The 27,147-nt window shown below is 44.1% G+C and overlaps 1 protein-coding gene across 1 annotated transcript in view; it reads left to right on the top strand.

Annotated features, from left to right (window-relative positions):
* PPM1F (protein phosphatase, Mg2+/Mn2+ dependent 1F) overlaps positions 1-27,147 on the top strand; it is a 128,246-nt gene that overhangs the window by 88,706 nt on the left and 12,393 nt on the right. The window contains exons 4-6 of the mRNA XM_073629032.1: positions 15,178-15,366; positions 17,601-17,744; positions 18,997-19,090. Of these exons, the coding sequence (XP_073485133.1) occupies positions 15,178-15,366; positions 17,601-17,744; positions 18,997-19,090 (427 nt within the window). The remainder of the gene's footprint in view (positions 1-15,177; positions 15,367-17,600; positions 17,745-18,996; positions 19,091-27,147) is intronic.

Genomic DNA, 27,147 nt, shown 5'->3' with positions numbered 1-27,147 from the left:
GGTTCTGGCATTGCTGAGACAGTGGGGGATTGCGGTCGTGAGTTACCTGGACGAACTTCTCCTCCTAAGAGCAGCGTCAGCCTCAGAACTGAGAGACGATGTGGCGATCAACATGACCTTACAAGAGTTCAGATGGGTGTTGAATCTCCAGAAGTCCCCGTTGCTGCCAACCCAATGCCTGGAGTACTTGGGGGTTGATTCTGGACTCTGCACGTGCAAAGGTTTTTCTTCCACTGATCAAACTGCAGGCCCTTCACTCCGCGGTGCGGTTGGTGCTGTCCCGCAAGTGGTCGTCACTGCGCGTTTGCATATGGGTTCTGGGCCTCATAGTATCCACCTTCGAGGCGGTTCCGTATGCGCAGTTTCACACTCGGGTCTTGCAGAGGGAGATCTTATTCAAATGGGACAAATCCCCGGCATCTCTGGATTGTCAGATCCGTGTGGGTCATCTGACCAGGGTCTCGCTTCTTTGGTGGCTACGGTCCCCGGCTCTATGGTTCGGGAAGTCATCTATCCCTCTCCATTGGACGGTGATCACGACAGATGCCAGCCTGACCGGTTGGGTTTCTGGGCCTTCGTTCGGGCCAGGGCAGCTGTACGCCGGAGGAGTCTCGCCTGTCGATCAACGTGCTAGAGTTGCGTGCGATCAGGTTATGCCTCTACATTTGGACGCAGCGGCTGCGCAGTCGTCCGGACAGGATCTAGTCTTACAATGCCACAGCTGTGGCTTACGTCAACCACCGTGGGGGGACAAGGAGCTCAGCGGAGCTGGAGGTCTCTCATATTCTGCAGTGGGCAGAGCTTCACGTGCCGGCTCTTTCAGCCGTTTACATTCCGGGCGCAGAAAACTGGCAAGCGAATTACCTCAGCCGTCAGTTGCTGGATCAGGGGAGTGGTCGCTTCAATCCAGAAGTTTTTCGTCTCATTTGCCTGCGGTGGGGCACACCACACTTGGATTTTCTGGCCTCTCATCTCAATCGAAAGGTGCAGAAATTTGTGGTCAGATGTTGGAAGATGTGTCAGATGTGCTGGTGGCGCCATGGGGGCATTATCAGCTCATTTATGCCTTCCCTCCTCTCAAACGCCTTCCTCGTCTGCTGCGCAGGGTAGAATTCCGGTAATTCTAATCGCTCCGGATTGGCCTCGGCATCCGTGGTACGGATGGTGGCGGACATTCCCTGGTGGCTGCCGATGCAAGAGGACCTTCTGTCCCAGGGTCTGATATTCCACCCTGCTTTACCGTCTCTGGCTTTAAGGGCCTTGGCTATTGAAAGCCAGGTGCTGGTGAGTGGCCGGGGGTTGACGGCTTCTGTGATTCCCACTACGTTGATCGCACGTAAGCCCACTTCACTTCAAGGCTTACATTTTTGTGCAAGGCTGTGGGGTGGCATCCGTGTTCCTATTTGGTGTCTAAGATCCTTGTGTTTCTGCAGCATGGTGTCGATCATAAGCTTGCTTTGAGCACTATCAAGGGGCAAATATCGGCTCTAGCTATCCTTTTTCAGCAGCCATTGGCTGCTCACTCGTTGGGGCGTACTTTTATTCAGGGGGTTCAACATGTGGCTCCCCCGATACGCCCACCGATGCCTCCGTGGGATCTAAACCTGGTGCTCTCAGTACTTCAGAAGCCACCGTTAGAGAACATTAGGGAGATCCCCTTACTTACGCTCTGTCAGAAAGTTGTCTTTCTAGTGGCTATTACGTCCGCTCGGCGAGTTTCTGAGCTGGCAGACTTGTCGTGTAAGTCTCCTTATTTGAGTCTTCACAAGTATAAGGCAGTGCTGCGTCTGCATCCCTCGTTTCTCCCTAAGGTAGTATCTGCCTTTCATCTAAATGAGGACATTGTGCTTCCTTCCTTGTGTCCTCGTCTGTCTCGCCTCAAGGAGGTCGCTTTGCACTCTTTGGATGTAGTTGGGGCTCTCTGTGTGTATCTGTCAGTTACGGCTCCTTTTCGTAAATCTGATTCACTTTAACTGTGGATGGTCCAAGGAAGGGCCTGGCGGCTTCTTTGGCCACTATTTCTCGTTGGATCAGATTATTGTCCAGGCGTATGCCATTACGTGGCGGGTGCTTCCCTTTCCCGTCACGGCGCATTCTACCAGGGCGGTTAGTGCTTCCTGTGCCTTCCGGCATCAAGCGTCTGTTTCTCAAATGTGTAAGGCGGCTACCTGGTCGTCAGTACACACTTTCACCAAGTTTTACAAGGTGGATGTGGGTGCATCTTTGGATGCGTGTTTCGGCCTCAAAGTTTTGCAGGCGGCCGTCTGAGGTTTTAGCTCCCGTTTTGTGTTCCCACCCCTCATTGTGGCACTGCTTTCGGACATCCCTAAGGTCAAGATTAGAAGTGCTGTGTCCGTTAATGAACGAAAGAGAAAACAGGATTTTTCTTCTACTCACCGTAAAATCCCTTTCTCTTCATTGACTGACACAGCACCTACCCCTCGTGTTTGTGTTTGTACTGCTTTGTAACAAACCGAGCTGCCTGTAGCACAGTGGAGGGTTGCTACCAGTAAGGACCACCCCTAGGCGGTGCTGTGCTTTTTTTTTTTTTTTGCCTAGTCCTACTCCTGAAGTTGGTGATATAACCCTAAGGTCAAGATTAGACGTGCTGTGTCCGTCAATGAACTCAGAGAAAGGAATTTTACAGTGAGTAGAAAAAAATCCCGTTTTTAAATAATATGAATTTGTCAGCCATTATCGGCACCTTTTTGAAGCCATTAAAAATCCTTTTTGCATTTTTTTTTTAATGTATATTTGGTCAGTTAAAAAAACGCACCAGAAATGCACTTCCCTATTAAAATGCATTGAAAACGCAGCAAGAACACATCAAAAATGCATATAGATATAAACCTTGTGAGCTGCCGAAACGAAAAACCTCAAAATCTAAAAACTCCCAGAGGAAGTCACGAGGTGTGATGAAACCGGTAGGAGGAGCTTGACTGGCTGACACAGAAGGTAGTAGGAAGTGCTGTGGAGATACAGGACACAGGAAACGCCATACACCGGGGCTGCAGTCTGGAATACAGGTGACGATCTCACCCCCCATTATACCAGCACATTTTTATTGCGGTATTTAATTATATTAAATGTGAGTGTAATAATATTATACAGGATTTATATAGCGCCAACAGTTTGCGCAGCGCTTTACAACATGAGGGCAGACAGTACACTTACAATACAAATCAATACAGGAGGGATCAGAGGGCCCTGCTTGTTAGAGCTTACAATCTAGAAGGTAATGTTATGAGCTTAAGTTGATATTAAATTTATTTTAAAACAGAATTACACGCTTCTGTTATTCCCTGCATGATATGAGGTGATTACTGAAAGACCAGGAGGAACTTTGTTGATCAGCGTTTTTACCAGGAGGTGCAATGAATATGGGATCTATGCTTAAAGTTAACCAGCCACTATACGAATGAGGAAAATACATGACCATCTAAGCTGTTGCCATTTACTACCGACTCATTTTCAAAGCCCTTAAGGTGAGGGTACACCTGCTGGGGGAGAGTGCATATTGCATGAAGACACCATTTTTTCCACTTATTCTTTTTTTACTTTTATGGACTATCATCGTTTGCTTGAAAACATCATTGAGGACAGTGTAGAAACACACTGAGCCAGGAGCTGAGGAGGTGCTAGTGACGAGCATTGCTGTTACGAGTACAGCAGCAGCGGCTGACTGTTTTCTTTCATGCCTAAACACATACTAGGCTATGTGAGTGTATAAGTTTTGGTTTTCTCTACTCTGTATTCTATGTTGATCTTTGCGCAATGATACTTTTTTTCTCTCTACATGACTCGTCTGCTAATTGAGATTGAAAGCAAGTGAAACTAAGTGCAAGTCGTCATTTTTCTTAAGCTGGGAAAAGACATTCTGAAGGCTTTGAGTATTGCAGGCTGACGTTCAGGCTGGAAATCAACTTTACAAAGTTTAACCCTTACAATGCAAATATAGATGACTGGTGGATTTATGGGTGATTATTGCTTATACTAGAGGATAATTTTATTCTGTTAGAATTCCCTTTTCTTCTCAGTCAGTTTTTTCCAGCCACATTATTATTTCACTTCTTCATTTGCCACTATACATTTCTCAACAAATCGGTAGTTGATGAGTGCTGACATTATTACACTTCACTTATTTCTATTTATTTTTTTATGTTTGGCGTTATCCAAAGAATTTTAATTTAAGTGAGTAGTGCACGAGGTCATATTTTTGATTAGAGCGCATCAATATTCTTATATTATACACTGAGCCACCTGCACTTTATTTTGATATATTTAGTATAACTGAGCACTTGCACTATATTTGGAATATGTTTATTTTAGAGGTTATATACTTTTTATGGGGTATGTATGTATGTGTGTATATATATATATATATATAATATATATATATATATATATATATAGTGGCTTGCGAAAGTATTCGGCCCCCTTGAACTTTTCAACCTTTTGCCACATTTTAGGCTTCAAACATAAAGACATAAAAATATAAAATTTTTATTTTTTGTGAAGAATCACCAACAAGTGGGACACAATTGTGAAGTGGAACGAAATCTTTTGGATTTTTGAAACTTTAATAAAAAAATGAAAAGTGGGGCGTGCAAAATTATTCGGCCCCCTTGCGTTTAATACTTTGTAGAGCCACCTTTTGCTGCGATTACAGCTGCAAGTCGCTTGGGGTATGTCTCTATCAGTTTTGCACATCGAGAGACTGAAATTCTTGCCCATTCTTCCTTGCAAAACAGCTCGAGCTCAGTGAGGTTGGATGGAGAGCGTTTGTGAACAGCAGTTTTCAGCTCTTTCCACAGATTCTCGATTGGATTCAAGTCTGGACTTTGACTTGGCCATTCTAACACCTGGATACGTTTATTTGTGAACCATTCCTTTGTAGATTTTGCTGTATGTTTGGGATCATTGTCTTGTTGGAAGATAAATCTCCGTCCCGCTTTCAGGTCTTTTGCAGACTCCAACAGGTTTTCATCCAGAATGGTCCTGTATTTGGCTGCATCCATCTTCCCCTCAATTTTAACCATCTTCCCTGTCCCTGCTGAAGAAAAGCAGGCCCAAACCATGATGCTGCCACCACCATGTTTGACAGTGGGGATGGTGTGTTGAGTGTGATGAACTGTGTTGCTTTTACGCCAAACATATCGTTTTGCATTGTGGCCAAAAAGTTCGATTTTGGTTTCATCGGACCAGAGCACCTTCTTCCACATGTTTGGTGTGTCTCCCGGGTGGCTTGTGGCAAACTTTAGACGAGACTTTTTATGGATATCTTTGAGAAATGGCTTTCTTCCTGCCACTCTTCCATAAAGGCCAGATTTGTGCAGTGTACGACTGATTGTTGTCCTATGGACAGACTCTCCCACCTCAGCTGTAGTTCTCTGCAGTTCATCCAGAGTGATCATGGGCCTCTTGGCTGCATCTCTGATCAGTCTTCTCCTTGTCTGAGCTGAAAGTTTAGAGGGACAGCCAGGTCTTGGTAGATTTGCAGTGGTCTGATACTCCTTCCATTTCAAAATGATCGCTTGCACAGTGCTCCTTGGGATGTTTAAAGCTTGGGAAATCTTTTTGTATCCAAATCCAGATTTAAACTTCTCCACAACAGTATTATGGACCTGCCTGGTGTGTTCCTTGGTCTTCATGATGCTCTCTGCGCTTTCAACAGAACCCTGAGACTATCACAGAGCAGGTGCATTTATACAGAGACTTGATTACACCCAGGTGGATTCTATTTATCACCATCAATCATTTAGGACAACATTGGATCATTCAGAGATTCTCGCTGAACTTCTGGAGTGAGTTTGCTGCACTGAAAGTAAAGGGGCCAAATAATTTTGCACGCACCACTTTTCAGTTTTTTAATTGCTAAAAAAGTTTAAAATATCCAATAGATTTTGTTCAACTTCACAATTGTGTCCCACTTGTTGGTGATTCTTCACAAAAAATAAAAATTTTATATCTTTGAAGCCTGAAATGTGGCAAAAGGTTGAAAAGTTCAAGGGGGCCGAATACTTTCGCAAGCCACTGTAGGTCCAGGAAGTGCACTGCTATTTTTCAGGAAAAGGGTAGGGTGTCTTTCGTTTTTGTTTTTTGTGGATACTGCTTAAGTACAATTAACACTTTTAGGCGTTCCTTAATATATGGAAAATGCTTCACTTTTTGGGTTCTGGTTCACTTTAAAATAGTTTGCCTTTCACTTTTTCGTGATTGCTGTAATATTCTCAGTTCTATTCTATATACAGATTTATTCTCTATCTAGTGGTTGTCTGTATGTCACTACAGTTGCTTGGCCTCATTTATTAGCAACTGCAAAGGTAAAATCTCAGCCACATGGAGAGAGTATTGCTTCAATGAGACTGAGCTGTCTGATAAATTGCCTATGGACATCTTATGTTTATATAGCCATTAACTGCAGAATCTGGAAACATTTTGTATGTGCAAATTTACTACCAAACTAGGGTAAGACATCCTGACAGCCTTTTTGAAGAGAGGCTGTATTTTTAACTCCTGACTGATCAGTTTCTCCCTTCATAGAAACAAGCATTATGCTCCATTCAAATTTGCGTGTGCGCAGCAATCTTTTGTTGTGGAAATATTGTCTGTTTTGGAATGTCGGTGGATGTAGAGAAAGACTAGGATGCAAAAAAATGGGTACAGCAATTTATGCTTCACTACTAAGCAGGAAGTAGCGCCTGCATATGTTCGCAAATATGGCTGCCACTGTGCAACTATGTAATTATGACAAATTAGCAGGCCATTTACATTAACCATTAACCCAATAATCTTAAAGTGGAGTTCCACCCAAAAGTGGTACTTCTGCTTATATGACCCTCCTGTCACATTTGGCACCTTTTGGGGGGAGGGGCGATCTCCCATAAGTTCGGCCTTCCCCCGCCGCCGAGCCAATTAGAATGGGCTTTGCGCATGCGTAGTATGGAACCAGCAGTGAAGCCTAAAGGCTTCACTGCTGGATTCCCTTAACAGGAATGGCGGCGGCAGCACCCCGGAGTCGATTCGAAGATCGGCTGGGGTGCCAACATTGCGGGCTCCCTGGACAGGTCAGTGCCCTAATAAGTCAGCAGCTGCAGTATTTGTAGCTGCTGACCTTAAATTTTTTTTCACCCAGGCTGGACCACCTCTTTAACCACTTTCCGCCTGGCCTATAGCAGAATGACGGCCGGGCGGTGGTTGTGTTATCCTGACTGGGCGTCCTATAATGTCCTGCAGGATAACAGCCGTCGCGCGCCCACGGGGGCACGCATCTCGGCGATCGGTGGTGCGGTGTGTCAGTCTGACACATTGCTACACCGATCTCGGTAAAGAGCCTCCGATGTAGGCTCTTTACCACGTGATCAGCCGTGTCCAATCATGGCTGATCACAATGTAAACGGGAAGAGCTGGTGATCGGCTTTCCCTCTCTCGCCTCTGACTGGCACCATTATGTAACAGAATAATTAAGTGATGCCCAGCAATGCCACCCATCAGTGCCCATCATTGGTGCCACCTCATCGGTGCCCATCACTGCCGCCTTGTCAGTGCAGCCATAATAGTACCCATCAATGAAGACGAAAACTTACTTCTTTACAAAAAATTTAACAAACAAAGAAAAACTTGTTTTTTTTTCAAAATTTTCGGTCTTTTTTTATTGCGCAAAAAATAAAAATCGCAAAGGTGATCAAATGCCACCAAAAGAAAGCTCTATTTGTGGGAACAAAATGATAAAATATATGTTTGGGTACAGTGTAGCATGACCACGCAATTGTCATTCAAATTGCGACAGCGCTGAAAATTGGCTTGGGCAGGAAGGTGCCTAAGTGCCTGGTATTGAAGAGTTACTAAACTCTCGTGATTTTTTTTTTTTTAAATACCCAAACATGTCATACTCCACTGCACAGAGTGGCCCCGATCCTCGTTCTTCTGGGGTCCCCCGGCGGTGCTAGTAGTTCCTCCCCGCATCGGGAAACCATCTCTCCTTAGGGCTACCCGTGCGGGCGCGCACCTGTGTCCAGCTTTTGCGTCCATAGACACAGCCAAACTCGGCGCCCGCATCATTGGATTTGATTGACCGCAGCGGGAGCCAATGGCTGCATTGCCATCAATCTATCCAATCAAGAGCCGAGACCCCGGCCAGAGAGGGTGTGCGCGTCACCGGCGTAAGAACGAATGGGCTCAGTTGAGTAAAACGGGGGGGGGGATGCTGCTCAGTGACAGAAGTTTTTTCACCTTAATGGAGATGAAAAAACACATCTGTTTACAACCCCTTTAACATATACTGTAGGATAAATTGTAGGTCAGGACGTACAGTGCATCCGGAAAGTATCCACATCGCTTCACTTTTTCCACATTTTGTTGTTACAGCCTTATTCCAAAATGAATTAAATTCATTATTTTCCTCAAAATTCTACAAACAATACCCCATAATGACAACGTGAAAGAAGTTTATTTGAAATCTTTGCAAATGTATTAAAAATGAAAAACGAAAAAAAAAATCACGTGTACAGAAGTATTCACAGCCTTTGCCATGACACTCCAAATTGAGCTCAGGTGCATCCTGTTTCCACTGATCAGCCTTGAGATGTTTCAACAATTTGATTGGAGTCCATCTGTGGTAAATTCAGTTGATTGGACATGATTTGGAAAGGCAAACACCTGTCTATATAAGGTCCCACATTTAACCACTTCAGCCCCGGAAGGATTTACCCACTTTCTGATTTTTTTTGAGATGCGGCACTGTGTGGTTGTGCGACTGTAGGGGACTGTGTGACTGGGGAAACACACAGATCAGTCTTCCTGCTTAGCAGAAAGACAGGATCTGTGTGATCTCCCCTGTCAGAATGGAGATTTGCCTTGTTTACACAGGCAGATCCCTGGTCTGTCACTGATTGGCTCCCCTGTTGGCCAACGGGAGTGCACGCGTGCTCACAAATCACTGCGTACGAGCCGACGTACATCTAAGGCGATTTGTGGCATCAAGCCACATTGCGTCAGTATAACTGCGGCGGCTGGTCCTTAAGTGGGTAATAGTGCATGTCAGAGCACAAACCAAACCATGAAGTCCAAGGAATTGTCTGTAGACCTCAGACAGGATTCTATTGAGGCACAGATCTGTGGAAGGGTACAGAAAAATGTCTGCAGCATTGATGGTCCCAATGAGCACATTGGCCTTCATCATCTGTAAATGGAAGAAGTTTGGAACCACCAAGACTCTTCCTAGAGCAGGCCAACTGCCCAAACTGAGCATTCGGGGGAGAATTGCTTCAGTCAGGGAGGTGACCAAGAACCTGATGGTTACTCTGACAGAGCTACAGTGTTTCTGTGTGGAGAGAGGAGAAACTTCCAGAAGAGCAACCATCTCTGCATCACTCCACCAATCAGGCCTGTATGGTAAAAGGCAGCCCACCTGGAGTTTGCCAAAGGCACCTGAAGGACTACAACATTCTCTGGTCTGATGAAACAAAGATTGAACTCTTTGGCCTGAAGTGCAAGCGTCATATCTGGAGAAAACTAGGTACTGCTAATCACCTGGCAAATACCATCCCTACTGTGAATCGTGGTGGCAGTGTCATGCTGTGGGGATTTTTCAGTAGCAGGAACTGGGAGACTAGTCAGGATCGAGGAAAAGATGAATGTAGCAATGTACAAAGACATCCTTGATAACTTGCTCCAGAGCGCTCTGGACCTCAGACTGGGGGGGAGGGTTAATTTTCCAACAGAACGACGGCCATAAGCACACAGCCAAGATAACAAAGCAGTGACTCTGAATGTCCTTGAGTAGCCCAGCCAGTGCCCAAACTTGAACCTGATCGAACATCTCTGAAGAGATCTGAAAATGGCTATGCACCGATGCTCCCCACCCAACCTGATGGTGTGCCAAGCTTGTAACATCATACTCAAAAAGACTTGAAGCTGTAATTGGTGCCAAAGGTGCTTCAACAAAGTATTGAGCAAAGACTGTGAATACTTATACACATGTGATTATTATTTTTTTTTATTATTATTATTAAATTTGCAAAGATTTTAAACAAACTTCTTTCACGTTGTCATGTTTTGGTATTGTAGAATTTTGAGGAAAATAATGAATTTAATGTGTTGGAATAAGGCTGTAACATAACAAAATGTGGAAAAAGTAAAGCGCTGTAAATACTTTCCGGATGCACTGATCTTCTCAATATGGCATCAGTGCCAGAAATGTAGAAGCCAGCAGCAATTTGGCTTTGGCCTGACAGTAAGTGCTCCTTTGGTGGAGAGGGGTGGCAAAACCAGAAACCCTGGAAATTCTGTCACTGCATTAAAGTGGAAGTCCATGCAAAATCTAAAATCCCTGCATCAATAGACACCAAGGATCTAACACTAACCTCTCTATCCCTGTAAAGATAAAAACGAGTATACGTACCTTTTTGGAAGCTGCTCCGACCGGATCCCACGCTGAGCTGTCAGCCTCGTCTTCTCTGTGCAGGCAGGTGCAGAGGAGACGGAGGACAACGGAAGCCCCATAGTAACTCTATGGGTGACATCACTTCCCACTCATTTCACAGCCGTTGTCATCCATATCCTCTGCAGAGCTTCCGGCGCCGTAGATCGGGTCCGGGCGGGTCAGATCATCTTCCAAAAAGGTTAGTGCTAGATCCCTGGTGTCTATAGATGCAGGGATTTTAGATTTTGCATGGACTTCCTCTTTAAATCAACCTGTAGAATACTATTTAAAAAGGTGATACTTTAAATATTTGATTTTCAAAATGTATCCATGCAAACAATGTCAATCACTAAATACTCAACTTTTTTTACTATTTATTCAAATCCTAAAAATCCAGTGGTATGTTTTTTGATGCTATGACAATATGTGCTTATACAGTATCTCACAAAAGTGAGTACACCCCTCACATTTTTGTAAATATTTTATTATATCTTTTCATGTGACATCACTTAAGAAATGACACTTTACAATGCAGCAAAGTGGTGAGTGTTCAGCTTGTATAACAGTGTAAATTTGCTGTCCCCTCAAAATAACTCAACACACAGCCATTAATGTTTAAACCACTGGCAACAAAAGTGAGTACACCCCTAAATGAAAATGTCCAAATTGGGCCCAAAGTGTCAATATTTATGCCTTAACCCTCTTGGGCATGGAGTTCACTAGAGCTTCAGAGTCCTTTTACACCCCTCCATGACGATATCACGGAGCTGGTGGATGTTGGAGACTTTGCGCTACCTCCACCTTCCGTTTGAGGATACCCCACAGATGCTTGACAGGGTTTAGGTCTGGAGACATGCTTGGCCAGTCAATCACCTTTTACCTTTAGCTTATTTAGCAAGGCAGTGGTTGTCTTGGAGGTGTGTTTAAGGTCGTTGTGTTGGAATACTGTCCTACGGCCCAGTCTCTGAAAGGAGGGGATCATGCTATGCTTCAGTATGTCACAGTACATGTTGGCATTCATGGTTCCCTCAATGAACTGTAGCTCCCCAGTGCCGGCAGCACTCATGCAGCCCCAGACCATGACGCTCCCACCATGCTTGACTGTAGGCAAGACACACTTGTCTTAGTACTCCTCACCTGGTTGCCGCCACACACGCTTGACACCATCTGAACCAAATAAGTTTATCTTGGTCTCGCCAGACCACAGGAAATGGTTCCAGTAATCTATCATCATCCGTAATGCATAATCTTTAGAAGAGGCTTCCTTCTGGGATGACAGCCATGCAGACCAATTTGATGCAGTGTGCAGCGTATGGTCTAAGCACTGACAGGCTGATCTCCCACCCCTTCAACCTCTACAGCAATGCTAGCAGAACTTGTACATCTATTTCCCAAAGACAACCTCTGGATATGATGCTGAGCACGTGCACTCAACTTCTTTGGTCAACCATGACGAGGCCTGTTCTGAGTGGAACCTGTCCTGTTAAACCGCTGTATGGTCTTGGCCACCATGCTGCAGCTCAGTTTCAGGGTCTTGGCAATCTTTTTATAGCCTATGCCAGTGATGGCGATCCTTGGCACCCCAGATGTTTTGGAACTAAATTTCCCATGATGCTTAACTACTTTGCAGAGTGCAATGAGCATCATGGGAAATGTAGTTCCAAAACATCTGGGGTGCCAAGGTTCGCCATCTTTATGTAGAGCAACAATTTTTTTTTTTTTTTTTTGATCCTCAGAGTTCTTTGCCTTGAGAGATCACACCAAATTTAACACACCTGCTCCCCATTCACACCTGAAATCTTGTAACACTGAGTCACATGACACCGGGGTGGAAATATGGCTATATGAGCCCAATTTGGACATTTTCACTTAGGGGTGTACTCACTTTTGTTGCCAGCGGTTTAGACATTAATGGCTGTGTGTTGAGTTATTTTGAGAGGACAGCAGATTTACACTGTTATACAAGCTGTACACTCACTACTTTACATTATAGCAAAGTGTCATTTCTTCAGTGTTGTCACATGAAAAGATATAATAAAATATTTACAAAAATGTGAGGGATGTACTCACTTTTGTGAGATACTGTATTTCTAAGCCCTTGATTTCTGTATTCTTGATGATAGGGGACATTTGTGTATGGCTCCTGCCTTATTTTTTACATCTAATGCATATTGTTATCCATTTACCCTGATTTTGGCTTTTGCTATCTTTTGTACTACTTGTGACTGCACTGCTGAACTTTCAATCTTGCACATGCATTTGTGTTTTTGTCTAAAATCTTTTTTCATTGAAACAAAAAATCCAGGGTGATTTAAAGCCTAACCTAAATCTCTTAATTCTGGGTTATTTAAACATTAATTGAAATAACCAGCAGTTGAACATGGGGAAAAAAAAAATACTTTGCGTATATTGCACAGCACCTGTAGTACCCGCAGCCACTAATATAAAAGTTCTCTGACAATGCTTTCCATAAGTTTTTTTTTTTTTTTTTTACTGCTAAAAAAGCAGACCGGAATCTCTTCTAACATTTATTGTATATCATTACAGGTGGAAATACTTGTGCAGCAAATCCAGTTTTTAGGCCTAATGTACACGGGACGCTGAGGCAACCTCTTCTTAATGATTTTTTTTTTTTTTTGACAGCTTGAAACCGGCATTTAAAAACGCCAGTTTAGCCGCATTTGCATGCTGCGTTGATGCATTTGCGTCTAGGAGCGTTTATTTAAGAAAAAAATGTAAAAAGCCAGATTTTACATTTCATGCAACTATGTTTGATCAAGTTGGGGGTGAATCTCAATGGTGGGGTCATCTGGTTCAAGTCTAACAACATATAGGTCAAATTCCAATTCTACTTTGGCTAACAGCAATGCTAGTGGTGTATTGGATTGGATCATGGGCTCATTAGGGGTATATAAATGGTCTATGAAGCATTGCAAGCAATTACAAGTTTTTAAAATATATTTTTTTAGTGTTTTTTTCATCATTTTGCTATAATTTAAGTTTTGTAATGTAAAAAAAAAAAAATAGGGCACCTTTAAAAACGCTTCTAAACAAAAAGACAGCTAAGCGCTGGTACCGCGTTTAGCCACACTTAGATGTGTTTGGCATCTGAAACTTCGGCGGCTGAACTCCTCTTTTTGCCGTCAAAGAAAAGCCTCTAAAAGCAACTGCCCAAAAACGACATTAAACGAACCTGTGTAGATGTACGCATAAGATATCATTGGATGAGTTCAGGGGCAGCTGAAAAAAGCATCCAACTGCCTCTGAACACTTGAGACACTTGAAAAAGGAGTGCGCATGCTCGTTATGAGCTTCGCGCATGCTCTGAAACGCGTAGTGGTTCCCAGTTAGTCTGAACTGTCCCAGTTACGTCATCTCCCATGTGATCCGCTGGAACGCGGAAGTGACTTCTCCACTACACCGCTTGTACAGCCGGTGCCTCCGAGCGGAGGTCCGCGGCCACCGCACGGCGTCCATCTAGGCTCCCGTTTGATCACCAGTCACCATCGAGAGACACCGGGACCAGTTCTTTATGGAAGCAGTACATCATCTACCTTAATGTGAGTGTATACTATGCTTTTAACACACTAATAAATCCGCTATACTTAAGAGGCGCTTTCTTTTTTGGTTTTTTATGTTCATATGGAGACTGACTTCACTCAACAGGAAGCTGCCCTTGGTATCTTGGAGAAATAGATTTCCCGGATTCCTAGATTTTCATTGATCCTAGGATCACAGATCTCTTTCTGGCATCATCTATTGACTTTTTTTCCCATTTATTTTGGCTGTATTTCCATGGACTTTGGCGCGATTACATTATTTGTTTAACTGCCTCTGAACATCCATTTACCAGCAGCAGTGTACGTGAGGCCTAAGTGCTGTATCTACAGCTCCCTGCCTGTACCTCTCTTTTGCAGTGACCATATAATTTTATATCTGGGCCACAGGACCTATTCCTGCACCGTGCTACTTCATATGCCAAAAGGAGGTGGGGGGGGACAAAGCCAGCTTTCTGCCAATAATCTATTATCCCTACCAGCATCTAATTGGCTCTCTTTGGTCCCCACTGACTGACTGGTGCTAAAGCTGGCAATACATTTATTATTTTTATTTTTTTCTTTGCTCAGAAAATGAACAGATTTCTCGATCCATGCTAACAGTGCAGGTGGAAAAATCCTCTGCAGGGCTATTGTATTATGGCAGTTGTCAGAATTCCCAAACAGCAGATGCTGGGGGGATCTGACAGGGCCAGTTTATTAAGAAGCGGGTGAAATTTGCATGGCCAGCCTAGGACCCCGGATTAGTCATCCAATGACGAGCCAGAGTTTAGGGCAGCTAATCCAGACACTCATAATCAACAAGATTTGCCAAAAATGGCAGCTTTACATTTCAATGATATTTTGGTCATTAGGGACATTTTCATCTGTGTTCATGATTACCTGGTGGCTGTGATATGGCCACTCTAGGGTAAAAGTCTAAAAAGTAAAAACATGTAGTGTATTAAGAGTATTATGAGATTTACCTGTATAATGGCAATTAAAGTCAGTCTGCACTTGAGAGCTAATCCAGCTGCTTATGTTCTTATGGTATTTAAATTGGCAAAAAATCTTCTTAGATTGATTTAGATATGCCTTTAAGTGCAAATGTGTTTAAACTTTTCAAACTTGGTAACCTGACCATTTCGATAACTTCACTATTTATGTAAAAGAAAATCCTACTAAAGCTTTTTTTTTTTTTTTTTTTTTTCCCTCCAGGATGGCGTTGCGCGATCATACTTTGCTGTTTTTGATGGACATGGTGGATTGGATGCTGCCAATTATGCTGCCACTCATATCCATGTTACTCTTGCTCGTAATGAAGCATTGTTGTCTGACCCAGCCCGAGCCCTAAAAGAAGTATTTCAGCGTACAGATGCCATGTTCCTCAGGAAAGCAAAAAGAGAGGTAAATGCATTCAAAAGCTTAATATCTTTTAAACTAGTTATCCCAAAAAAAGCTGCATTTTCTTGTTAGGCTTATTATATACTGAAAGACAGACTGACACTTCTGCACCTCTGCTGTGGGTGTTCTGAACTAATGGATATTAAAGCTTAACTGAGCATCAATATTTACCCAAACCAGTGTCCCCATCTGCAGAGCTTTCTTGAGAATACATTTTGACTTTGATGTCTACCACTGTCTGTATCATTTTCTTTTCAGGAACTGTGATGTTATTAGCAGGTTCAGAAAACCACATGCCCACCAGTTCTGGAACTCCTAAAAAGCTCTCTGGAAGCTGGCTATTGGGAGTTTAAAGTTATTCTGTAAGCAATCATATGGGTGGCTACAGGGTAGAGTACACTCACCTGTCATCACCCTCACATAACTGCCGGTAGTATCGCTGTACTTTTACTCAGTCTTGACATCCATTGTAGAGTTCTGACACACAGATCAGACCTACATTGTGCCACAATCAGAATAGTTATGTCATGCCTGCTAACCTGCAGGTTTGCTGTTTGAAGCCCAAAGCAATGCTGTAGGCGGGTGTTGACAGGAGAGGAGAACCTACAACATCGCTTTACTGTTGTCATCACCTCAGTATACTGTGCCAGAATGTATTCGGAGTATGCAGGCATGGCAGCTGGTGGTACAGTAGGTGGATGTGGGTAATGTCCATGGGAGTAGTAAACAATCTTATTACCCATGTATGTGTCTACAGCATCACTCTTGGGGTGCTTACATAACAGGAGAATAGTGATTTTTCTACTATAAGGTGTAAAGTGACTAGTCAGCTGGCTAGTGTGACCAGTCTCCTGAACAAGAAATGGAGCATTGCAGCTGTTGTGAAGGGAGGATTTCTAAAGAATACAGAGAAAAACTACTTTGATAGACAGTGAGCTTACTGCTGCAATCCTGAAAGTGATAGGAAATGTTAAGATTTTTTTTTTACAGTACATGTTATACTTCCCTGCTCTGTGCAATGGTTTTTCACAGAGCAGCCCCGATCCTCCTCTTCTCGGGTCTGTCGTCACTCCTGGCTCAAACCCCCATGGCAAGTCGCTTGCTCTCTCCTGAGCAATAAGACACACAGAACATGGCTCTGACTTGCCTTCTGCTTCCCTCTTTACTGGCTGTGATTGACAGCAGTGGGAGCCTGTGGCTCCCGCTTCTTGTTTCTGAGCCAGTGAGGGAGAGAGCCTCTGCTCTTGTGCATAGCACTGGATCAAGATCGGGCTCAAGTAAGTATAAGAGCTGGGGGATGGGGAGCTGCATACTGAAGGTGTTTCTCTTTAATGTAGAGAATGCATTAAGGTAAAAAATAAATCCTTCAGCTTTTAGAACCACTTGAAAAAAATTTAAGTTGCCCAGAGTTCAGATTTAAAATTCAGCTACTGAGGTACTGCACATCTATATTATACAGGCATAAATGAATCTGAGAACATCCTTCATTGCAGTTGTTACTGAAAAGATGAGCCTTGAAAACTTTTATAGGTACACGCACCTTTCATGACAGTTCTCAGGCCTGTCATTAGTTTGCATATGGACTAAGGTAAAATTCCAGTGGAAGAGGGCATTATTTGCTGATGGTTTGGAGGCAAGTTTCAGGAGCCCTATGGAGCCAGTTAGTAACTCTCCTTTCTTTTGGTACTCTATAGTACTTGCTCTTTAGGAGAGGAGCTACTGCCTAGACATTTTTCTTAGCATATGCTATATTGCGCTTGGTATTCAAATTTGCAGGGGATTTAGTGGGGTGAAAATTTTCACTGTTTGATAGTTAAGCAAATCTTAACTACCACCCTTTTGCAGTGCTTTATCATTACAGTGCGCCTGAATGTTTTGAGCAGGCTAAAGCAAGGTTTGTGTGAGAGATGCCCTCCAGGCTTATCACAGTGTAACTTTATGCTAACTTGCCAGTTTTCCTCAGCGCTGCTTAATTTTCATATTTTAAATAAAAACTGCAATAGAGCCCCTGTGACTTCACTGATACTGTCACTTACACTTTACCTTTTTTTTGGATCGTGCACTGAACTCAGATTTTGAAGGAGGGATGCTCACACAGGTGAGCAATAGCTGTGTTTTTAGAACTGGCATCTTTGGATTCCTACTTGGCAATTAACAGACGATAATGTTGCAATCTGGGAACAATGAGGTGCGTTAAGAAATACTGGTGTCTGATTTGCAATTTCATCTGTCTTCAGAGACTACGCAGTGGTACTACTGGTGTGTGCGCCATGTTGGAAGGAGAGTGCCTGCATGTGGCATGGCTGGGAGATTCCCAAGCACTCCTTGTACGGCAGGGAGGTCCAGTCACTCTCATGGAGCCCCACAAGCCGGAGCGAGAGGTGAGACTTGATATTCTGTATGTATGTGTGTGTGTATATATATTTCTACATGGCTATGGCAACGGGTTAAATAGAGATGAGACTAATTCTTGCAGGCAAAAAACTATGCGTGCTTGCGAAACAGCAAAAAACAAATGCCCCCAAAATTGTAGCCATGAGCTTGGTGTGGATTTTTAGAGTGGGCAATAGGCTTTTTAGGTAGCAGTGATGTGGGTGGCTCCAGAGCTGCCCAGCTACTTCTGAGACTGGTACTGGGAACTTGCTAGAATGGTTGTTTATATACATATGGCACATGGGAAAGGGTTAATAATCTATATTAATAGGTGGGTTCTAACAGTAGGTAAATTTATCTGTAACAATTGGTACAGTCTATCACATACTTGGCTAATGGAAGTGGAAGTGGGGGGGTGTGTGTGTGTGTGTGTGTATATATGTATATATATTCTATATATGTGGTGAGCACATTGTTCCTTTTTTTTTTTCTACCTCTTGTTGCCTTAAAATGTCACAGCGTGTGAAGATGTACTTGGTAACATAATTTAAAACTGCATGCAGTGGTGCAGCTGCTCTGATTGAGAGCTTGGATCTAGAGCTCAGCCCAAGGTTTAATCTGCTCCTCTTACAGGCCTTGCATTGTTCAGCAAAGTGCTATTTTGCTTTGTTCAGCAGAGAGCATCGTATAACGCATTGTAGCCAGTGTGTAAGCTTTGTGTTTGCTAGGAAATTGTTGATGACATATGACATAAAATATTCTTGGAGAGATTCAGGAGACGTTTGGAAGCAGAGCTGATCCACTAGAGCATTTGATAAATTATACGTTTTCTATTGCGTTGTGTTAACAGAAAACAAAAAAGGCATTTTAAGTGAACTGTTGCTGCAGAGCTGCTGGGAAGTTTAGATCAGGTGATAACCTTAAAGGCTGATTCATACATGTAAGCCTTTATTTTCATTTAAAATGGGGGAAAATGGCTCTCAGATGATTCCCCTTCGAAAAAAAGGTGACCAACGACGTAGTAGTTGTGCAAGGAACTAGCTGACTGGGTAAAAAAATTGAAGTGAGTGTTTAGGTAGCCCCTCAAATCGCATAATCGTTCATAGATTGAAAGAAGTTCGAGGTTGTAATAACTGTGGCGTTCTGAAAAACTTGTTTACAGTGAGGTTCTACAAAAACTCCTTACAATTACAACAAATTTTTACCATTTTATACATGTAAGTGTACATTTCATGTTTTGGGCTTTTCTGATTTTCATAGGATGAACGTGAAAGAATAGAAGCTCTTGGTGGCTGTGTTACTTATATGGGGTGCTGGCGGGTCAATGGTACCCTTGCTGTATCCAGAGCTATTGGTAAGTAAATTGTTACAATTGTGCATTTTTCTTTTTTTATGTTTTCATTTTACTTAATGAAATTATCTGCGAGCTACAGGGTAGTGCTCTAGTGAAAGAGCAGTGTTGCAAATCCTACACACGCATGTGTTTTTCCTGTACCTTTTTACTACAGATGGACACAGTCCCATGGAAATCAATGGGCATCTACTGACACACTGCGCAAAAAGACTTGCACAATATGTAAATGAACACTGGAGGCTGCAGTCTTTATGCATGAGGTGATTATGATTGTGAGCTAGTGTATGTTGGGGAAACTGGGACAGAAAAGTTAATTGCATTTATCCTTTAGGGCATCTTAAACTGTGTTTAACACTCCTCTTCCGGATTGCTTCTCCATCCCCACACACCACCTCCTTTTGATTTATCCAGATCAGTGGCGACGTGACAGTGCTGTACAAGGACCTCTTTTGTACAGCAGAGGAGGAACCTTTCCAGGTATTTACCTCACTGTCTGGAAAATGTGGACACTTCCTATTGGCCTGTCCAGCAGCTGTGTCCTAATACAGTCCAGAAGTGATGACGTCAGTGCAATGGGACTCGAAGGCACAAGCACAATTGCACTGCTGGATTACAATTCCCTTCACCCTGAAATGGCACTGGTCGCTGAGGGACATGCACAGTGAATTTAGAAAAGAGTAAATGAGTTAAAAGGGGTAATCTTGCTCGGACATTTACCCATTCACTAAAAGCTCATATAAACTTTTTGAGAACCTTTTTTCTGCTGAGCTTTTCATTTTTACTTTTTCAAGACCTTTTTACATCTAGCAAGATACTTCAGTTGTTGCAGAGCCACTTTTTTTTTTTTCATTTTTTTGCCCTGTGGGTTGTACCCCGACCCCTTCATGGAAAAGATGCAGCTTTCTGCATTTGGTATGCACCTAGGGATATGGTGCAACACAGGTTATCTTCAGGGTGCTCTGCTGGTCCGTGGCAGATTTACACCTGTCTAGTGGAACCCATTCCTTGAAGATATTATAGGAAGAACGGGGTGAAAGTTGTCTGGATGGAGTATGCCTCACTTAGGATTCTGCATGGGCGCTTCCTGATAAGTGGTTGCTATGTCTATTAGCTGTAGAATGATCCCACAGGTCAGGCATTAAGGAATATGTAAACCTCTCCAGCCTGCACCAGACACCACGTCTTCTCCACGTGTAGGTTTTGGGTCAGCTATGATTGCTGACTCAGTACACAGAGGCTTCCAGGGTCTATCTCCCATACGCCTGCAGCTAAGGACCAGGAAGAATTTGCTATACTTCATGAATGATTTTGTACCTTTTTTAGTAGGTTCATTCCCCTGTTATCACTCCCAGGTTAAACATTAGCATTTCAGGTACTTATTGACACAGTTTGCACATGCCTAGAGCTTGGAGAATGCTGCGTCTTCCCTCAAAAGCTCCCAACCAATTGCAGACTGTTCCAATACATGCTGTACTACAAACTTCCTACCCTCAACCAACCAGCCCCTCCACCCCCTTAGCATTTGTTATGCAGTACACTATGGTGGAGGTGTTTTAAAGGGGCCCTCCTTTTGGTGGACACAGCCCATTCTTGCCTTAACAAAGCCCTGTCAAGGTTTTCAAGAACCTGCTAAACAAAAGCCTGGAATTATAATTTTTTTTTTCCTGTTGGTCTCTTCTTTGCTACAGCTATGGCTGTCATCCCATTTGCCAAACCTTGGGAGTTTGAACCTGTGATTTGTCTAAGGCCCCTAAACCATCTAAAATTATCTTTTTGCATCTATCATAGGGCCTATTGCCCTACACTACTTTGTTTTTTAGCCTCATTGACTAATATCTTGGTCTTCTGGACAGCATTGCAAACAACGCTTACTAGTTAAGCCTTTTGAAGGGAAACTTCTCCTTGGAGCTAAAAGATGTTACAGAGGAAAGAGTACCCTCTTACTCCAGCTAAGATAGTTTGTTCACCAAATCGGCCAGGAGGGCATGGTGTTTGAACCTCATCAGGTTCTTGAAGTTCTCTGTGGGCGCTCTCCCAGAGAGCTTGAATTTTAAATCCCAAGGGCTGGGTTGCCATTCTGCTTCTCATTTGCTGACTTTACCAGCTTGTGTGTTGAAGCCCAGGTCCTGAAGTACTCTCACTCCTTCAAAGCTAGGAAATCAACTGTTCACAAAGTCTACCATACACTTAATCATTTTTTTTTTTTTTTTTTTTTTACAATTTTTATTCAAAATGCAAGTATTCATTCAAAAAACACACAATCACGATACAAATGTTAGAATTTGAATACTGAGTGTCTTTTTATGTCTAGGAAACCCACTGAAAAATATTCAAGTTGTAATATGGAAGAGCGTGTTGTTGTGGTTTTTTTGTTTTTTTTGTTTTTTGTTTTTTTTTTTATTAATGTTTTCAGTAGAAATCATTCGCAAAGAGACCATATTCCTCTTGGTGAAAGACGAGGACATTCCAACCCTCCATGGAATTAATTGTTTCTTCTCCAGTCTGGTCTGCATCAGTTTTTGCCTTTTTAAAATTCCATCAAGAGTCAAACTTCTTAGCAGTTCTTTTTAGAGGCCGCTTGCCTCTAACTGCTATAAAGGCCTTCATACTGGGCATCACTTGCATTGTTCCTCGTGTACACTCCCCCGTGAGTCCTTGGAATCTCTGCCTGGTTCTGTTGGCACTTCAGTGACTGAAGTGAACCTATTGGGTAATATTCCTCTATTTATTGTTACAAGGTTGCCATTTCTGTTGCGAGAACTTTCGCAAGGTGAGTTTTTAGGTTGTGCGGCCTTAACCTGTAAAGAACCCTCTCTTTTGCTACATAAGTACTACGTTGTTTTTGAGGCCCAGTGCCTTTCACATTAAAGAGGAAGTAAAGCCTCTGAAAAAACACCCTGTAAGACAAAGGGATAATGAGCTAGTATGCATAGCATACTAGCTCATCATGAATTACTTACCTGAGATCGAAGCCTTCGCCTCCTCTGACGTCGCCATCTATTCCGGAGTGACTTCCGGGTACCGCGGCTCCGGCGCTGACTGGCCGGATCTGCGATGACATCACTCCCGCATATGTGTGCTGGTGCCGCCACTAAAGACATGACCGCCGTTAGAAACTGTGCCACTGTTTATGCAAATATCACCTAGACCTTTTAGGTTTGGGAGATATTTCTTGCACCTACAGGTAAGCCTTAATCTAGGCTTACCTGTAGGTTAAAGTGGTTGTAATGGGTTTACAACAGGGGTCTCAAACTCAAATTGCCTGAGGGCCACATGACAAGTTTTCATATCCCATGGGGGCCGCATGCAAACTTTTAAAACTTCAAAAGCAATAAACTATACCAGCAATAATATACTATACCCAGCACTGGTGTCAGCAAACGCATTATTAACCCCCAGCAATGGCGTCAGCAAACGCATTATACCCAGCACTGGTGTCAGCAAACGCATTATTAACCCCCAGCATTACCCCCCCCCCACACACACACACACACACACACACACACACACTGCACAAATAGCCCCACACTGCACAAATAGCCCCACACTGCACAAATAGCCCCACACTGCACAAATAGCCCCACACTGCACAAATAGCCCTCCACACTGCACAAATAGCCCTCCACACTGCACAAATAGCCCTCCACACTGCACAAATAGCCCTCCACACTGCACAAATAGCCCTCCACACGCCCCACACTGCACAAATAGCCCCACACTGCACAAATAGCCCTCCACACTGCACAAATAGCCCTCCACACTGCACAAATAGCCCTCCACACTACACTATCGCCCTCCACACTACACTATCGCCCTCCACACTACACTATCGCCCTCCACACTACACTATCGCCCTCCACACTACACTATCGCCCTCCACACTACACTATCGCCCTCCACACTACACTATCGCCCTCCACACTACACTATCGCCCTCCACACTACACTATCGCCCTCCACACTACACTATCGCCCTCCACACTACACTATCGGCGTGGCACTGGCAGGTGGCGGAAGGTGGCACTGGCAGGTTGCATTGATTGGCAGGGGCACTGGTTGGCGGTGGCACTGGTTGGAGCTGGCAGGTGGCACTGGCAGACTGGTTGGCACTGGCAGGTGGTACTGGTTGGAGGTGGCACTGGCAGACTGGTTGGCACTGGCAGGTGGCACTGATTGGCAGTGGCACTGGCACTGGCAGATGGCACTGATTGGCAGTGGCACTGGCACTGGCAGATGGCACTGATTGGCAGTGGCAGGTTTCACACTGAGCGGAGTGTAACCGTGTGTGAAACTGACAAGGAGCTGTCCACACTCAGCGCTTGATGCCTGTGTGAAGCTGACACGTAGCACAGAGGAGAGAGACACAGGGATCTGTCAGAATTGAGGTTGATGTCGGGGTGGGCGGGACCCAGCCAGGGTGGGCGGGACCAGCAGCTATCAAACACCAGCCAATGATTGGGCTGCTTAAGAAAAGGGGCGGACCACATACACGTAGCGGCCCGCCCAGATCCCATTGGCTGGTATTTGATATTGGCCGGTGGGCCCGCCCACCCCGGCCGGGTCCCGCCCACCCCCGACATCAACCTCAAATCTGACAGATCCCTCTGTCTCTCTCCTCCTGTTACGTGTCAGTTTCACACAAGCATCAAGCGCTGAGTGTGGAGAAGGGAGGAGGAACGGCGGCCAGTGCTATATATCGGTCTAATGGCCAAATATCGGTCAACCTCTAGTCCTGGATCGGCCCTGCCTGCGTGCCATTTTTAACTGGTCCGCGGGTCGCAAATGGCCCGCGGGCCGGTACTTTGAGACCCCTGGTTTACAACCACTTTAACCATGACCTTTTTCTCCCATCTCTGTCCTGCTGCTAAATATCCTACAGAGCTTTCTCTCCATTGTCTAAATTTAGTGTGCACGGTTTCTTTTATCTTTCAGCTACATCCCCTTTTTGTAAGTCTTTTTGTTTTTCGAAACGGTCCCCATAGGGAACAACCTGCTTTTCGTTTATCAGCTTATCATTCAAGCTTATGACCTCAGGGACAGGGTTCCCCCTTTCCCAGTTAAAGCCCACTCCGCTAGATCATTTAGTACTTTTCATTATCTGGCGTCCTTTTCTCAGAGTTGTCATCTGGTCACCTGTTCATACATTTGTTATCTTTTATTAGGTTGATGTTCAGGGCTCAGCCGACATCGGCTTCAGTCTTGGGTTCTTCAGTTAGTGCTGTAGGCTTTCTTGTGCTTCTGTAACCTATTAATTTTTCTTTGTGGGCCTGTTTGCTGTTGCCGACTCCTCGGTTGGACATCCTATTGTTTCAGAGTATTATCTTGTGCCCCATAATGTGCAGCTAAGAAAGTAGGATTGTAAAATCCTTTTTCTTGGAGTGAATATTGGGACACAGGTTCCCTCCCCTCTGTTCCTATGAATCATGTAGCCTTGCTTGCTGCTAAATAGAGGTATGCTGTAAAAAGGAGGAATTTTACTTGGAAGTCTTCGAATATATCCTAGGTGGAACCATTCTATAAATATCACTCTCGTGGCACCATCCAAAAAAAACAGAAATTTGACTTTATGATTTTCCAGCCTCCAGAAATGGGGGCTGGAAAATTGGGACTTTCAGTGTGCCACAATACAAATATATAAGTAAAACATGTATAACTTTTCACATTAAAGGAGAAGTATGGGAATGCAAAGAGGTAGTACATATTACCCTCATACCTGCATTGCATTTCTTTCTTTTCCCAGTCCTTTCGTTTTTGCAGAATAGTCTTTTGAAGGTCCCAGAATCGGCCTCTAACTGTTCTTTTTCACTTCAAAAGCTTCCAGGGGGTGGAAACATCTCCACAATCCAGCCAATCCTTCTCTCCCTCCCTCTGGAGGACATGTGGGTGTGTTTGGTGAAGAGGTGTACACCCAGGCTGCTATCTAGATCGAGCATGTTCTTCACATGCATCTGTTTCCATGGCAGCATGTCCCCAGCTAAAACCCGGAAGCAGAGACCATGTGATAAAAACAGTGAAGTCTCCTCACCTTTCTCTGGCTGTTATCTGCAACAACTCTCCCCTGGGCTTTGATGTTCCTTCCTGTGTCCTCTAAATTCCCTCCCCTCCTTCCCCTCACTCACTCAAAGTCTGTATCGGCGTCTCCTCCAGCCGATATGAGGGGGGGGGGGGGTCACTTCTCATGTCCATAAATGATCACAGGTAATCTCTCTACACCAGGGGTGTCCAAACTTTTTTCAAAGAGGGCCAGATTTGATGAAGTGAACATGTGTGAGGGCCGACCATTTTGCCTGACATTCTTTGAACCATTAAAATTCAGTCTAAGTGTGTTCGTTCGAGCACTACACTGACCAACAAGAATTCTCTTGCCTTTGTCGCGCTCGTTCCTAACACAGACGAATGCTCTGCTCTTTAGGGGTACCGTTAATTCTTAATTGTACCCCACACATTGGAAAACGTGGGGTGCTTTTGGTGCAGTGCAATTTAAAAAAAAAAAAAAAAAAAGGTCAGGGACTTTCCCTGCATTTTTGTGGGTAGGGAAGCCCATTGAAATGAATGGGCTGCACCTACACGCAGCACGCAGCCACACAGATGTGAACCAAGGGCTTCTTCACATGTCAGGTTGGAGGGGCAGTAAAACCACATGGTTAAGTTGTTTTTACCACCCCCAACTTCTCCCCCTTTAGCTGCAGAGGGAGCAGCTGTTGGGTGTACACATGCTGTGGCTGCAGCTGGAGGTATACCCAGGCTGAATGGGGCTGTACTGCAACTATCCCGCAACTGAGTGCATTGCACGGTTGCGGTATAGTGATGCTGCATTTACAGGCTTAAAACAGGCGGTGAGGAGGCAACATAATGCCTCTTTACTGTCTGTCAAATGCCTTTGAAAAGTGATCTGTGCATGGATTGCTTTTCAGAGAAGCAGCAGTCCTGGCTGCTATCACAACAAGCCCTACAAAAGCAGTTCTGATGGTACAGGAATTGGGGGGGGCAGATTAAAAGTAACATACACGCATACGTACATGCAGACACACACACGCACACACGCAGACACATACATACACACACACACATACAGACACACACAGACATACAGACAGACACATGCACACATATACAGACAGACACATGCACACACATACATACAGACACATGCACACACATACATACAGACACATGCACACACATACATACAGATACATGCAAACATACATACAGACATACATACAGACACATGCGCACACACACACAGACATACAGACACATGCACACACACACAGACATACATACACACAGACACATGCACACACGCACACACACAGACACATGCACACATATACATACAGACACATGCACACATATACATACATACATACAGACATACAGACAGACACATGCACACATACATACATACAGACTCATGCACACATACAGACGGATGCAGACACATGCGCACACACGCATACAGACACATGCGCACACACGCATACAGACACATGCGCACACACGCATACAGACACATGCGCACACACACATACAGACACATGCGCACACACGCATACAGACACATGCGCACACACGCATACAGACACATGCGCACACACGCATACAGACACATGCGCACACACGCATACAGACACATGCGCACACACGCATACAGACACATGCGCACACACGCATACAGACACATGCGCACACACGCATACAGACACATGCGCACACACGCATACAGACACATGCGCACACATACAGACACATGCGCACACATACAGACACATGCACACACATACAGACACATGCACACATGCACATACATACAGACACATGCACACACATACATACAGACACATGCACACACATACATACAGACACATGCACACACATACATACAGACACATGCACACACATACATACAGACACATGCACACACATACATACAGACACATGCACACACATACATACAGACACATGCACACACATACATACATACATACATACATACATACATACAGACACATGCACACATACATACATACATACATACATACAGACACATGCAC

Source organism: Aquarana catesbeiana, linkage group LG01, assembly GCF_042186555.1.
Source record: "Aquarana catesbeiana isolate 2022-GZ linkage group LG01, ASM4218655v1, whole genome shotgun sequence".
Lineage (NCBI taxonomy): Eukaryota > Metazoa > Chordata > Amphibia > Anura > Ranidae > Aquarana > Aquarana catesbeiana.
This window is presented reverse-complemented; position numbering and strand designations above follow the sequence as displayed.